The sequence below is a fragment of the Hibiscus syriacus genome, unplaced genomic scaffold, assembly GCF_006381635.1.
Source record: "Hibiscus syriacus cultivar Baekdansim isolate YM2019G1 unplaced genomic scaffold, ASM638163v2 tig00111358_pilon, whole genome shotgun sequence".
NCBI classification, from domain to species: domain Eukaryota; kingdom Viridiplantae; phylum Streptophyta; class Magnoliopsida; order Malvales; family Malvaceae; genus Hibiscus; species Hibiscus syriacus.
In genome coordinates, this window is record NW_024063070.1 from 686226 (window position 1) to 701260 (window position 15035).

The window sequence follows — 15035 nt, forward strand, 5'->3', positions numbered from 1 at the left end:
AGCTTATGGAGGAAGATCGTAGTAGCCAAGTATAATTATGATCAAGAAGACAGTTCCTAAAGCAGATAGTTGTCGAAAATATTCTTGGGTATAGCGCAATATTGTCAATCCAAATGGGTCGGGGGACTTTGTCTTTCTCTCGGATTTGAGATGTGTTATGGGCAACGGAATAAGATTGATTTCTGGTCAGATTTTTGGACAGAAAAACCTCCCTAAAAATCTCTTTTCTAAGAATCTTTAGTATAGTAGTTAAAAAATACAGAAAGATCAAGGAATTTGGATGTTGGATTCAGGGTAGATGGGCTTGGAGAATTGATCTCAGAAGAAGATTATTCGAATGGGAAATTCCATTATGGAATGAGTTTAGGCTTGTTCTGAATAGAGCGGTTAGTGTGCATAATGTCCTGACTCAGTAATTTGGTCTGGAACACAGGATGGCCAATATAATCCTAAAGCATTATGTTCTATAGTGGCTTCCCAAGGCACTTCGGCTGATCCAGTTTGGGGACTGGTTTGGTATAAATTTGTTCCGCCTAAAGTTTCAGCCTTTGTGTGGAGAGCAGTGCATCTTAGACTACAGGTTATGCTTGAGCTGGTGAAAAGAGGTATTATTTGTAATGATCGGTGTTTGTGTTTGTTTTGCAATCTTGAGCCGGAAGCGGTTAACCACATTCTTTGTCATTGCGTTGTTGTATGGAGAGCTTGGCAACGATGGTGCAGTGTGTGGAATGTTAACTTAGTGTTTCCTATGAATGTCAAGCAATTGTTAGAGGTCTGGTTTGCTCAGAAAATTAGGCAACGAGTGAGGGTGATTTGGCGCATCGGGTTTTTTGGTTTCATTTGGATAATTTGGATTCATAGAAACAAATCCAGATTTAAAGGCTACTCCTATTCGGCTGACCAAATCTTCAATCACGCGTTGCTGCAGATAGGGGTTGGGTTCATTACCTGTGGCCGAGATTAATTCCAGTGGTGACTGATTTCGTTAGTAATCCAGAAGCGATAGTTAATGGTGTACGGTAATGGAGATCCTCGGTGCTGTTTGATAGGGTCCCAGTTTACTATTTTCCGAAACTGGTTCTTGGATTATGCTGTTGTATTGTGATAGTTTCCTATTGTTCGCTTGTATCAGTTTTGTCTTTCTGGTCCTTGTTTTGGAAGTCGTTTTCAAGATGTTGTGTTGACGGCTCCTCATGAAGATTTTGGTCATTGAATTGGATTGCTTTGTGCTGATGCTCGGGTTCGTTAGTCCGGGCTGACATCTATGGCGACATTTTAGTTCTATTCGCGTTGTGTTCCTTGTTCGTTCATCCACCTTTCTGCTGTTTTAGCATCCTTGTTTGGTGTTTCGTTCTTTGGAGCAGTGGTATTGTGTCCAGTTTCCTTGTTAGAACCTTGCTGATTTGTTTTATGGTTTGGAGGCTTTTTCAGGGTTTGTCATTGTAAGGATGTGTGTACTCTTTTGTATATCATTCAAGGGGTTGTTTAAGTACGGCTTGTTGTTTGAGAAAATAGGTCTTGTCTGTATATTCTAGTCCACCCAAGGCTCACTCTTTTTTCCCATATAGGTTTAGGGGGTTTTTTAATGAGATATTTGGGGTGTACTTTATATTTTGCGAATTCAAATACGAAGTAACATTTTTACAAAAAAAAACTATCATACATGATTTATTCACCTCTCTATAAATTTAAGTTATAAACCCAAAACAAAATCAAACATCAAATACAATTTGCAATCATGATAATCGTTATCATCATGAATTCAATGAACAAGGTTTCTTTTCTTCTCCTCACCATCTTCGTATTCCACCTCATCTCCTCTATTGTCGTTTTCGAAGCCAATCAGAACGACTCTAAACCTAATGCGGAGAATGATACCGAAGCCGATGGCAAGGAGCCTAAACCTAATACTGAGAATGCTATCGAAGCCGATGGCAAGGAGTCTAAACCTAATGCAGAGAATGTCGTCGAAGACAAAAGCAAAGAGCCTAACCCTAATACAAAGAAGTTTTGTGTGCCGAAAGATCAAGCTTCCGATGCTGATTTGCAGAAAGCCTTAGATTGGGAATGTGGCCAAAGCATTGATAGCAATCCAATTAAGCCGAGTGGCCCTTATGGTAACCCATCCACTGTCAAATCCCGTGCGAAATTCGCCATGAATTCTTACTACCGGTCTAAAGAAGGAGGTCCTAGAGCTTGTGATTTTAGTGGAACTGCTACTCTCGTTCCTGAGGATCCAAGTAAGCTCAAAAATATTTGGTCAAATTTTGCTTTTATTCCATATACTATGGTTTTTTTTCAAAAACAAAATCACGTTTTAGGGTTTAAGAATTGAATTTTTATCATCCATTTTAACAATAAATGTCATTATTGTTGGTAAATTTTAAAATTGTTCACACAACTATTAATAATTTATTATTAACAAATCCAATTAAGAAAAAAAGGTTAAATTATACGTTAAGTTGTTGTGCTCTTTATATTTCAAATTTAGACCGGGCAACTTCTTTCATGATTACTGCAACGTGTAAGAACAAGTTCAACACATGATTCAAAGTAATTGTCATTGGCATCCCAAAGCAAGTAAAGTTTGAGTATTCATCTGCTTACAGGTATTATTTTCACTTTTCCGGCCACTATGATTTTTTAGTTTTAAGAGAATATGCTGCTTTGGTAACATGAGTTTGGAGATCATTGAGGTTATTCTGCATTTGTGTTAAAGCTTAAGAACCGTTTTCCTCGTAAGCGTATAAACTGTTTGTCAAAATGTCTGAATGAGCGTTTAGGTGTATAAGAGAAGAATCTGTTAATACTATCAGTTGGTTACTTTATTACATCCGATAAAAAATCGGACAATGGAGGGGAAGGAAAGCGACAGATTAACTTTGTTTGTTCATAACGTACCACCTAGATACCATTGGAGTGGGTTGAGACAACTTTTCGGCAGGCATGGAGATGTGGTTAGCTCCTATATAGCAAGGAAGAATGACAGAGTAGGGAAACGTTTTGGGTTCGTTAGATTTTCCAACAGAAACGATGCAATTAGAGCAACCCAAAGATTAAATGGATTCTGGATATTTGGGTACCGTTTATCAGTCAAAGAAGCTCGGTAGCCAGAGCTGGAAAACGGTTAGACCATCCACTTCCAAAGTAACAAACTCGATAGAACATGAATAGAATAGTATTACTCGAGCAAGTTTGATGGAGAAAGGAAGAATGAGCATTAGAATTATACAGGGGGATATAGATGAAGACGTTGTTCGCAAGCTTCAGAAATGCCTGGTAGGAACGATGGCGACAGTTTGTTCTTCAAGTCAGGTGGAAGATAGGTTAAGCGCATGCGGCTTAGGAGAAATAAGGACCAAATTTCTGGGAGGGAGAGACTTCTTAATTGAGATAGAGGATGAAGACTTATACAGGATCATGAAGGATCACAGCTGGTCGTATTTAAAGGAAGTATTCCTGGAAGTACAACCATGGTCAGAATCGTATAGACCATCTCAAAGAGTAACTTGGATTAAACTATTTGGTGTGCCGTTGCATTGCTGGAATCATACCACGTTCAAGAGGATAGCTGAGCAATGGGGTGAATATTTAGCAATGGGAGAAAATGCTTTTCAAGCAATGGGCTGTGAGGAGATGACGATTCTCATTGCAACGAACATGAGAGAGTCAATTGATGAAGTTATCGATCTTGAAGCTGGTAGAGACATTTAAAGTTAGAGTTCTGGAACAAATGATATGCAGAGGTGTTACAATTGTTCGAAAGCAAAAAGAAAAAGAGTGTCCGGTGGTTGTTGATTCAGAGTCATCGTCAGGAAGAACCAGGGTCTCATCGGAGGAAAAAAGCAACGAAAGGTGGATTGAGGAAGCCGAAATTCAATTAAGTTGCATGGGAAATATACTTAGAGGCGGTTTCTTGTCGGGTGAGGAGGCGGTGGAAAGAAACATTGGTGAGGAAGCAATTAAGGGTCTGAGAAACAATGATGATGAAGCTGGGATTGTTCAGAAGCAAAGTAATGTTGCGGTGGGCCATGAGGAGAGAGAGGAATTAGAAGTTAGTAAGAAGTTATTTAATCCAGTATGTGTCAACGAAGATATAAAAGATAAGTTAGAAGAGTTGTCTTTTTGGGAAGGACAATCAGATACTCGGGAAGTGGAGGATGTGTTTTGTATGGGCCCTAATTATATAGGTGTTAACAAAAAAAGTAAGGGGGAGGAAGGCAAAGAGGATGGGGTAACAGCAGAACAAATAGGGGGAAAGCCCAATTCAGGGAAAGAGTGGGAGGATCTGGAACAGAGGTTCAATGTTTCAACCTATTTGAATGAGGATATTCTATTTTGCAAAGCCAGACAGAACCAAAAAGAAAAGCGGGGAAAAACAAAAAATATAGTTCTTTACAAAGCATTCAGGATAAATTTACAAACATCCCAGGGAAGAATAAAAGATGTCGAATAAAGAAAAATAAGAAGAAGGTAGAGTGTGAATTCGACTAAATTAGAAGGCATATCTTTATCCGATTCTGATCTTCAAGCAAGATGGATGATCCAAAAGAGAGAAGCGATGAAAACTTTACAGATTGGAAGAGAATTAGGAATAGAATTTAAAGGTTCAGAAGAGATTTTGGTTCGGGAAATTTTGGCTAGCGAGGCATCGGTAGGAGTATCCCAATCCCAATCCATTGCCTTTTAGTTGAATTGCAGGGAGTAAAATTTCGGGTTTAGAAAATTTCAGTCAAAGAAGAAGTTTGCAGGTTGTAGGTTTACTATAGCGGGACTGAGTGGTTATGGAGATGTTCCGACAGCATATTGCTTGGTAATCTTAATGATGTCGTTTCTGTTCAATCTAATTGGAGAAGGTCTACGTTTCTTATCCACAAGTATAATGACCTCATCTACGTCCGGCATCTCCACCTTGTAAACTTTTTCTGTTGTTCTGTTGACAGAGACACTCTTTTGCTCTACTGGTTTTTGTTGATCTTGCTTTAAACTTATTCCATCATTCTCTCTCTGTAACTAGAAGGCTGAGGGGGAGTTTTTTGTAGTTTTTGTTGTTGGATGATGGTTGTGTGTTTTCATACTGAATTGAGTTGGGGTTTGTGTGTTTTCATGCTGAATTGAGTTTTGGTTGGTGTTGTATGTTTTTTGTCTGCGCTGGATGCTGTCGCTAGTGTTTTGAGTTTTGATTATGTAGGTATCTTTGGGTAGTTGGTGAGCATTAAGCTTATTTGGAGAATGGGGTGAAGTGTGACTTGAGAAGATGGATTTGAATCTCTTTGTGAAAACTTTATCGGCAGAGAATTGGTCGGGTTTGTAATTGCGATATGCTGCATTTTTTTAATTGTTTGGTTCAATCGCTTTTTAGATGATAGTCCGTAGAAATCAGTTGTTGAGTTGTAACTTTTCCTCCAATTAGGTATAGGGAGGTTTTTAATGAGGCACACAACTTAGGTCTTGGGTTTTGCTTTTTCATATCCTTAATAAAACATATTTTGCTGAGCAAAAAAAAAAAATTCGTCTTCTTTTTATTTCTATACATTTAGTCATTCTTCTTTTTAAATTTAACATAGTTAAAACTCTTCTGTTAGATTCCCTAATATAAAATTTAGAAAGAAAAAATATTAACGGTGTTAATAATTGGATTTAAATTTTTAATTTTTGAATGAAGAGAACTAAATTCCTAGACATAAAAATACGAATATTAAGTTCCAACTAAAAATCAAAGATTATATTATTTTATTTATTTAATATACCTATTTTGTTAATGCAGGCTATGACAATTGCAAATATGTTTGAAGATTCGGATGAGAAGAAGACCAGTTATAACTTATGGTTGAAGATTTTACTTTACAATAAATAATTTCGAAAGCGGATCAATCTAGTTAATCAAAATTATTTACAAATAAAAAAATTTTATTTTTATTTTTTAATTGTCTATTAAAATAATTTATGTTACAGTTAGACTTCTAGTCTAGTTTATAGTTTTTCTCTATGAACCGAAAAATAAACGTTGTAATTTTACTCGAACCAATAATTTATTATAACAATAAGAGGATGTTTTTAATTTACATTTTCAATCAAATTCAAATAAGGATCTGTTAATATGTTAATCAAATTCTTATGTTGGATTCCCAAATGTGAATTTATAAATAAAAAATATATATTAACTAAGCTTATATATAACTAAAAATTGATGTAATGGATATGAATTTGATAGAAAATTTTGGCTTTGCTAATAATTAGATTTTTATTCTGAGATGGATTAATCAGTTATAAATTTCTTCATGGATTCACCATTGTTGGCATAAAAAATTCTTATATTGGATAATCCAATCCCAAAATTCTGATGAGAAAACTTTTGCCACCAATTTTCATCTGAATGACTTCATCTATTCTGGTTGTTCGTGACAAGAACACAAGGAGGGATATGTCGTTGAAATTTTTTTGTTGAGTAAGGTTCTTCCTAATGATATTAAGTCACCCCAAACTTTTGTTGACTTCAATCACTCTTGCAAACTTATCGTATTACAAACAGTACAAGTAACCAAACCAAGCACTTCTGAAGTTTCCAAGGCTATTCGTTCTCCACATGGACAGACTCAGGATTTTATGTTAGAGGTCAACCTTGAATTTATAAAAGAGAAAATAACCTCAGTGACCAAAAATCCCATATAATATACGATTTTAACCAACTTTTTCCAGATTTGCCAAAATGACCAACAAAATCGCAATGCGATCGCTAATTCGCAACGCGATCTCCATTATCGCAAATTCGCATTGCATTTCGCGTTGCGATGGTCTACAGTGTCGTTGCGATTTTCCTAATTCGCAATGCGAATAAGTAAATCGCAACGTGAATTGGGAAAATCGCAATGCGATACTGACTATCGCAATGCGATACTTACTATCGCAATGCGATAATACAAAATCGCAACGAGATACTGACTTTCGCAACGCGATAATACATAATCGCAATGCGATTTTCAAAGCGCCATTAGTATCCTGGCCAAGTATTTTATTTTTAAATTCCAAACACGAATATTAATATATTGGAACACTGAACCGTCCACAGTATATCCTAATCACAACTCATAACCTAAAACCTAAAATCACAACTCAGTCCCATCTCCGTCTCTCACTCTCTCACCCATCTCCGACGAAATCCGTCCCCATCTCCGGCGAAATCCATCTATCTCCATCTCTCAGAGCCACCCTCACAATCAGAAATGGAAAATCAACCAAATCAACCAATGAGGGTTAGTTTTTTTAATTATTTTCTTTTTGAAATTTTTGCATTATTATTAGGTTTTCATATTGAAATTGATGATAAGTTTACTGGTAATTTCAATAATAGATTAACCATTTCACTTAGATTGCTTATTAAATCAACCGAGAATCGCAACGCGAAAACGACAAAATCGCAACGCGATTTTATTCTCTCGTTGCGATAGTCAAATTCGCGTTGCGATAGTCATTTTCGTGTTGCGATTTTCATTTTCAGAAACTATTCTTCTTCTGCAAATTGAAACTTGAATGAATTGCATTACTTCAACCAAAAAACAAAGACAAATACGAAATTCACAGTGTTGCAAATTTAAGTTTGAAGAATAAACTACTACTCTTTATGTTTATTATTGTTTTTGGTATATCTTCACAGTGTAGTTTTTGGTATATCTAACTTAGTATGTTTATTGTTTTTGTAGAACTTTTATTCGGCTCAATTGACCTTAAGAAATAAAGTCAGCCTGGCCAAAACAATTGCGTCGAAGCTTTCACATGCACAAAGAAAAATGTTTGAGGATACATGCTTCGGGACATGGCTGAAAGTACAACATCCCGGTGGAGATGCGATGTTGACACACCTGTTTCTTCAAACCATGACTAGCGATCTACCAGAGACTATACAACGTCGTGATGAAGAGATATGGTTTGATTTTCCACCGGCGTATACGTGTTTTGGGCGGGAGGAGTTTTGCTTAATCACCGGTCTACGCTTCGGACACGATGATGTAGGTCGGTACACTAGACACATTACCCGCCCATCATGGCTATCCCGGGTTTTTCTTGAGTTGGAGAGGCCGAATCTACACGTAGAAGACCTGACAAGATTGTTGAATAAGAAAGATGGTTTTACTCGGATGGATGACGTCGACGTTGTCCGAGTATGCCTTCTAATTCTTTTGCATGCCGGCTTTTTAGGCAGAGAGGCCAGACAACCTATTCCAAATGATCTAATCAAATTGGTAGAAGACCTAAATGCGTGGAACATGTTTCCGTGGGGCTCGTATTTATGGAAAGCTACATGGAATAAGTTATCGTCTGCCTTAGATGATCGAAAAAGTTTGCATGGCGATGGTTTCAAATACACTTTGACAGGCTTTATTTGGGCCTTTAAGGTAAGAATTTTTATATAATGTTTCCAAAATTATAAGTAATTATTTAACAATTACTAATGTTTGTTATTATATTGTTTGTAGATTTGGATATTTGAGGCCTTTCCCGCCATGAAGACATATGCAATAAAAACTTCAAATGATATTCCCAGGGCTATTTCCTGGAAGAGGAAACGGACCTTGCAATGGGAAGATTTACTACGGTATACGACAATAAATAATGTAAGTTAACATAAATACTACCATATGTTTATAAACAAGTTATTACTAGTACACGTTTAACTTTGTTTGAGCTTTTATATTGTTAGGAGGCTAACACTCCTCTACAGAGGCTGACACCCATGGAAGCTGAGCTTGCCACTGATTGGTGGCAAGCTAGTAAGCGTTTTTTTTGATGGAACGGTTGATGAGCAGCCTCCACTTTGGGAGCCATCACCTCGCCCAGAGCTATCACCTCACCCAGAGCCATCATCTGATCAACCCGACTATACACCTCCACAAAGAAAGCCATCACCTATTCTGTCACATCATCGAGCCTCTTCTCCACCATCACCGCAAGATAGGCAACCGGCAAAGATGCCACGACGTTTATCTCCCTGTTCTCCACCTCAACGGGATGAGTTAGGGGAGTTACGTGATGAGGTCAATGCCTTGCGTGAGGAGGTTGGTACTTTACGTAAAGACGATGGTGCATGGCGTGTTGAGGTGTCTACATTACGTGGTGAGGTAGCCGCTCTACGTGAGATGGTAGCATCGTTGCAGAATGAGGTTCATACTCTACGCAACGAGGTAAGTTTAAGATTTTTCATACTCTACGTGTGACCATGTTATAAAAGTTGCTCTTCATCTAAACCAAGATGATTCAAGCACATACGCTATGGATTGCTACACTACAGAAGTATATCGACAGACTTATGCCGAGATTGTCTACCCTATTCCACATCCTTCTGAGTGGGACATACCAGATGACTTACAAACAGTTTTGCCACCAGCCATGGACAGAAGGCTACCTGGCCGACCAAAAAGTCACGATCGTATACCGTCTAAGGGTGAAGAGAAGAGATCACATGTAGTCGGTGCAAGGAAATGGTCATACAAGGTTGACATGTGGATCACCAGTGCCATCACAATCATCTTTTCCTCTACCAAAATATGGATCATCATCAAAATCCAAAGCTCATATGGTGTCAAGAAAAAGGCAATCAAAATCGCAATCATCTTTAAAATCCCAATCACAACTGGCTTCACCTTTTGGGACTGTTAACTTAGGTGATTTTTAAATGCAAACGTTGTATTATGTAGATTTTATGTGTGAACTTTTAACATTTTAGTTAGCATGTATTAGTAACTTGAGTTTGAAAATTGCTATGATATGTTCAGTTGTTATCACTTAATAGGCAATCATCTTAATGTCTATCGCAACGCGGAAATTACTATCGCAATGCGAAATGAAAATCGCAACGAGAGAATCGCAATGCGAAATGAAAATCGCAACGCTAATTTCGCAATGCGAAATAAAAATCGCAACGAGGGAATCGCAATGCGAAATGAAAATCGCAACGCGAATTTAATTTCGCGTTGCGATTCTCTCATTGCGATTTTCATTTCGCGTTGCGATCCTCTCGTTGCGATTTTCATTTCGCATTACGATAGTACTTTTTGCCTTCAACATAATGCAGATTGAAATCAACAAAATCAACCATTACATTTCAATCAATTAAACAAGCACAAATAAGAATTATGTTAACATCAATTAAACAAATCAACTTTTACAAATCACCATTTACAAATCAATTAAACAATCAAAAATAAGCAATAATTATTAGAGAAAATAACACTTCTACTATTGAATCAACTTTTGCAGCCATACATCATTTTCACGCAGCTCACTTCTGAGATTAACCTGCATAAACCAAACATTTGCTCAAACAACACTTTCTACACATCTAAAACCTACAAACAGCAAATTATTGAATTCTAGGTACTTAACCAAACATTTTCAAACCACAAGCCTATAAACATACCAATTGTTTATGGACATTTTTATAACGCGGATGCAGGTAGGCAGCGTCTCGTATATATCGATCTAGCCATATAATGTCGAAACCACAAGCCTACTGCAGCTCTATCTATATCGGTGGGAGGTAGATACTTTATACTTCCTGTGATCAAACGGTCCAACGCCAAGCATACGAGAGGACCACAATCCCCTCTGGGTCCTTTCGTTTGTTGTGGTGCGGTCTCATCTCTGCTAACTGTAATATTGAGCTTCTTTGGCTTCTTGTTTCCAGAACGAGTCCAATAATTTATCGCATCCAAGAATTTAGCCAAATAAGAGCTCCATCCCTTAATAATATCTCTTAAATCAGCCAATGATATGTAATTTATCATGCTTTCATATACTATTGCCTTAAGGGATGGGATCTGAAGCTCGACGAGAAGCCAATGGTTACGTTCCAAAACAGGGATAAACACCTGCAATCATAAGTAATAATTCATTCATTTGCGCACTTATTTATGAATACCTTTAAACTCAATCTAAAATAAACACTAACCTTATCGACCTCCCACCATGCAGGATAAAGTTTAGCTTGTCCATTGCCCAACGCAAATGATTCATCTCGTTGATTCTTCAAGTGAACGGCGTTAAAAGACGTCGGCATAATTGTATATCGTGTATTTCTTTTATTTTCCTTAAGTTTCCTAATTATTAGAAGACGTGACACCCACGCATCGATATGCTGTTTTACAAAAAAGACATATATTAGTAACTTACATAAATTTACAAAAAAATAATCAAATTAAAATATAAGAAAAATATAAGACTTACCCCTCCATCGAAATAGACATTGTCTTCGACCCCTAATAATACGCCCCACCAAGACTGATCAAGCAACAAATAGATATCATCATTGAGCTTGCATATGTCAGTGAAAACCCCTGGCTTCGTTCATGTAGATAAAAATCAACTGCGTCTTAGCCCAAAGGGTGTTATCCAGAATTGTGTCCGGTAGTTGTTTCCTCTCCACTTCAGATGCCGGTATGGTACTGGCCGATAACTCATACGAGAGCCAACTTGAATCCATCATGTCCGGCACGTCAGAGGGTTTCTCAAGAATCCTACATATGACGCCATGTGAATCGGGCTCTTGAATGGTGGGAGGGACCTCTTCAACGATGATAGTGGCCTCTTGAACGGTGGGAGGGGACTCTCGAGGAATGATAGGGGCCTCTTCAACGATAGGAGTACTCTTGAGGGATGACAGTGGCCTCTTGAACGGTGGGAGGGGACTCTCGAGGAATGATAGGGGCCTCTTCAACGATAGGAGTGGACTCTTGAGGGATGACAGGCGAGTCGGGCTTCTTCTTGCGGTGTCTTCGCACTATTGGGGTATACGGAGACTTAATAGCACGTGCACGCCGTCTGATGCGTGAACTCTGTCGTGCAAAAAAAACCCGACGTAAAGCATCCACCTTATCGGTCCGCTAAATAATTAAATACAAATATCAGTAAATAAACATACATGATATTTAAACAGTGAAAATAAAGACAAATATATTTCAAACTTTCAACCAAAAGACAAAACAAAGACAAATACTAACTTCACAGTGTTAAAGAATACACAGTTTAGCAGAATTGGCAGCAACCGAATAAATTTACTTCAACCAAAAGACAAAACAAAAAGACAAATACTAACTTCACAGTGTTAATAAACAGTTTAGCAGTATTGGCAGCAACCGAATAAATTTACTAAGCAATCTAAGTGAAATGGTTAATTTAAGTGAAATTACGAGTAAATTTATCATCAAGTTAAATATGGAAAATCTTAAACTTACCTCGTTGCGTAGAGTATAACCTCATTCTGCAACGATACTACCATCTCACGTAGAGCGGCAACCTCACCATGTAAAGTAGACACCTCCACACGCCATGCACCATCGTTATCGCGTAGAGTACCGATCTCCTCACGCAAGGCATTGACCTCATCACGTAACTCCCTTGACTCATCCCGTGGAGGTGGAGAACAGGAGATAGAAGTCGTGGCATCTTTTTCGGTCGCCTATTATGAGGTGATGGTGGAGAAGAGGCTCGATGATGTGACGGGATAGGTGATGGCTCTCGTTGTAGAGGTGTATAGTCGGGTCGATCAGGTGATGGCTCTGGGTGAGGTGATGGCTCTCGAAGTGTAGGAAGTGGAGGCTTCTCATCATTCGTGCCATCAAGAAAATGCTGACTAGCTTGCCACCAATCAGTGGCAAGCTCAGCCTCCGTGGGTGTCAGTCTCATTAATGGAATGTTGGCCTCCTAAAAATATAAAAACTCAAAAAAGTTAAACGTCTACTATTAATAACTTGTTTATATATGATAGTATTTGTGTTAACTTACATTATTTATTGTCGCATATGGTATTAAGTCTTCCCAATCCAACAGACGTTTCCTCTTCCAGGAAATAGCCCTGGGAATATCATTTGAAGTTTTTATTGCATATGTCTTCATGGCGGGAAAGGCCTCGAATATCCAAATCTACAAACAATATAATAACAAACATTAGTAATTTTAAATAATTAATTATAATTTTGAAAACATTATATAGAAATTCTTACCTTAAAGGCCCAAACAAAGCCTGACAAAGTGTATTTCGACCCATCGCCCCACAAACTTTTGCGGTCATCAAAGGCAGATGACAACTTAGTCCAGGTAGCTTTCCATATATACGAACCCCACGGAAACAGATTCCATGCATTTAGGTCCTCTACCAATAATATTAGCTCCTAAGGAATAGGTTGTCTGGCCTCTCTGCCTAAAAAGCCGGCATACAAAAGTAGTAGAAGGCATACTCGGACAACATCGACATCATTCATCCGAGTAAAACCATCTTTCTTATTAAACAATTTCTTCATGTCGTCGACGTGTAAGTTCGGCTTCTCTATTAACTCATCAGGAAAAACCCTGGATAACCATGATGGGCGGGTGATATGACGAGTGTACCGGCCTACATCATCGTGTCCGAATCGTAGACCAGTGATTAAGCAGAACTCCTTCCGCCCAAAACAAGTATACGCCGGTGGAAAATGAAACCATATCTCTTCCTCACCACGTTGTATACTGTCGGGTAGATCGCTAGTCATGGTCTGAAGCCACAAATGGGTCAAATTAGCATCTCCACCCGGATGTTGTACTCTCAGCCATGGCCCGAAGCAGGTTTCCTCAAACAATTTTCTTTGTGCAGGTGAAAGCTTCGAAGCAATTGTAGTGGCTAGGCTAACTTTATTCCTTAATATCAATGAAGCCGAAAAAATTTCTACAAAAACAATAAACATACCAAGTTAGATATACCAAAAACTACACTGTCAAGATATACCAAAAACAATAAACATAAATAGTAGTTTATTCTTGAAACTAAAATTTGCAACACTGTTTTGTCTTTTGGTTGAAATGAAAATCGCAACGAGATAATGAGAATCGCAACGCGAAAATGACTATCGCAACGAGAGAATCGCAACGCGAAATGATTATCGCAACGAGAGAATCGCAACGCGAAATGAAAATCGCAATGCGAAATGAAAATCGCAACGAGAGAATCGCAACGCAAAATGAAAATCGCAATGCGATTTTGGTTTCGCGTTGCGATTTTTATTTCGCGTTGCGATAGTTATTTCCGCGTTGCGATTTTCATTCTCGAAACTATTCTTCTTCTGCATTACTTCAACCAAAAGACAAAACAAAGACAAATACTAACTTCACAGGCTAAACAGTTTAGCAGTATTGACAGCAATCGAATGAATTTAATAAGAAATCTAAGTGAAATGGTTAATCTATTATTGAAATTACCAGTAAACTTATCATCAATCTCAATATGAAAAACCTAAAATAATGCAAAAATTTCAAAATAAAAATAAAACAAAACTAACCCTCGGAGGTTGATTTTCCATTTCTGAATGATTGTGAGGGATTTTTTACTGTGAATGGTTGTGAGGGATTTCGCCGACGATGGGGACGGAAATCTTCGGTGATGGGGACGGATTTCGCAGTAGAGAGTGAGAGATGGAGATGGGACTGGGTGTTGTGATTTTAGGTTTGAGGTTATGAGTTGCGATTATTGTGGACGGTTCAGTTTCTGATTTATTAAGAAAAAATTCGTGTTTGGAATTTGAAAAAAAAAATATGCGTTAATACGAATGGCGCTATGTAAATCGCATTGCGATAGTAAGATTCGCATTGCGATTTACGTATTCGTATTGCGATTTTCCTAATTCGCATTGCGATTTACTTAATCACGTTGCGATTTACGTATTCGCATTGCGAATTATGAAAATCGCAACGCGAATACGTAAATCGCAATGCGAATTAGGAAAATTGCATTGCGATAGTCAGTATTGCATTGCGATTTTCCAAATTCGCATTGCGATTTACTTATCCGCATTGCGAATTGGGAAAATCGCAATGCGAAATTGGAAAATCGCATTGCGATAGTCATAATTGTTGCGAATCTAGAAACTGATTTGCGATAATGGAGATCGCGTTGCGAATTAGCGATCGCATTGCGATTTTGTTGGTCATTTTGGCAAATCCGGAAAAAGTTGGTTAAAATCGTATATTTTATGGGATTTTTGGTCACTGAGGTTATTTTCTCTTTATAAAAT

At 37.9% G+C, this 15035-nt stretch overlaps 1 protein-coding gene across 1 annotated transcript; it reads left to right on the top strand.

Annotated features, from left to right (window-relative positions):
* Window positions 1-1738: 1738 nt before the first annotated feature.
* Window positions 1739-2547, top strand: LOC120159358 (major pollen allergen Ole e 10-like). The gene is made up of 2 exons (XM_039169961.1): window positions 1739-2240; window positions 2492-2547. The coding sequence occupies exons 1-2, from the start codon at window positions 1739-1741 to the stop codon at window positions 2545-2547; spliced, it is 558 nt and encodes a 185-aa protein (XP_039025892.1).
* Window positions 2548-15035: the final 12488 nt, after the last annotated feature.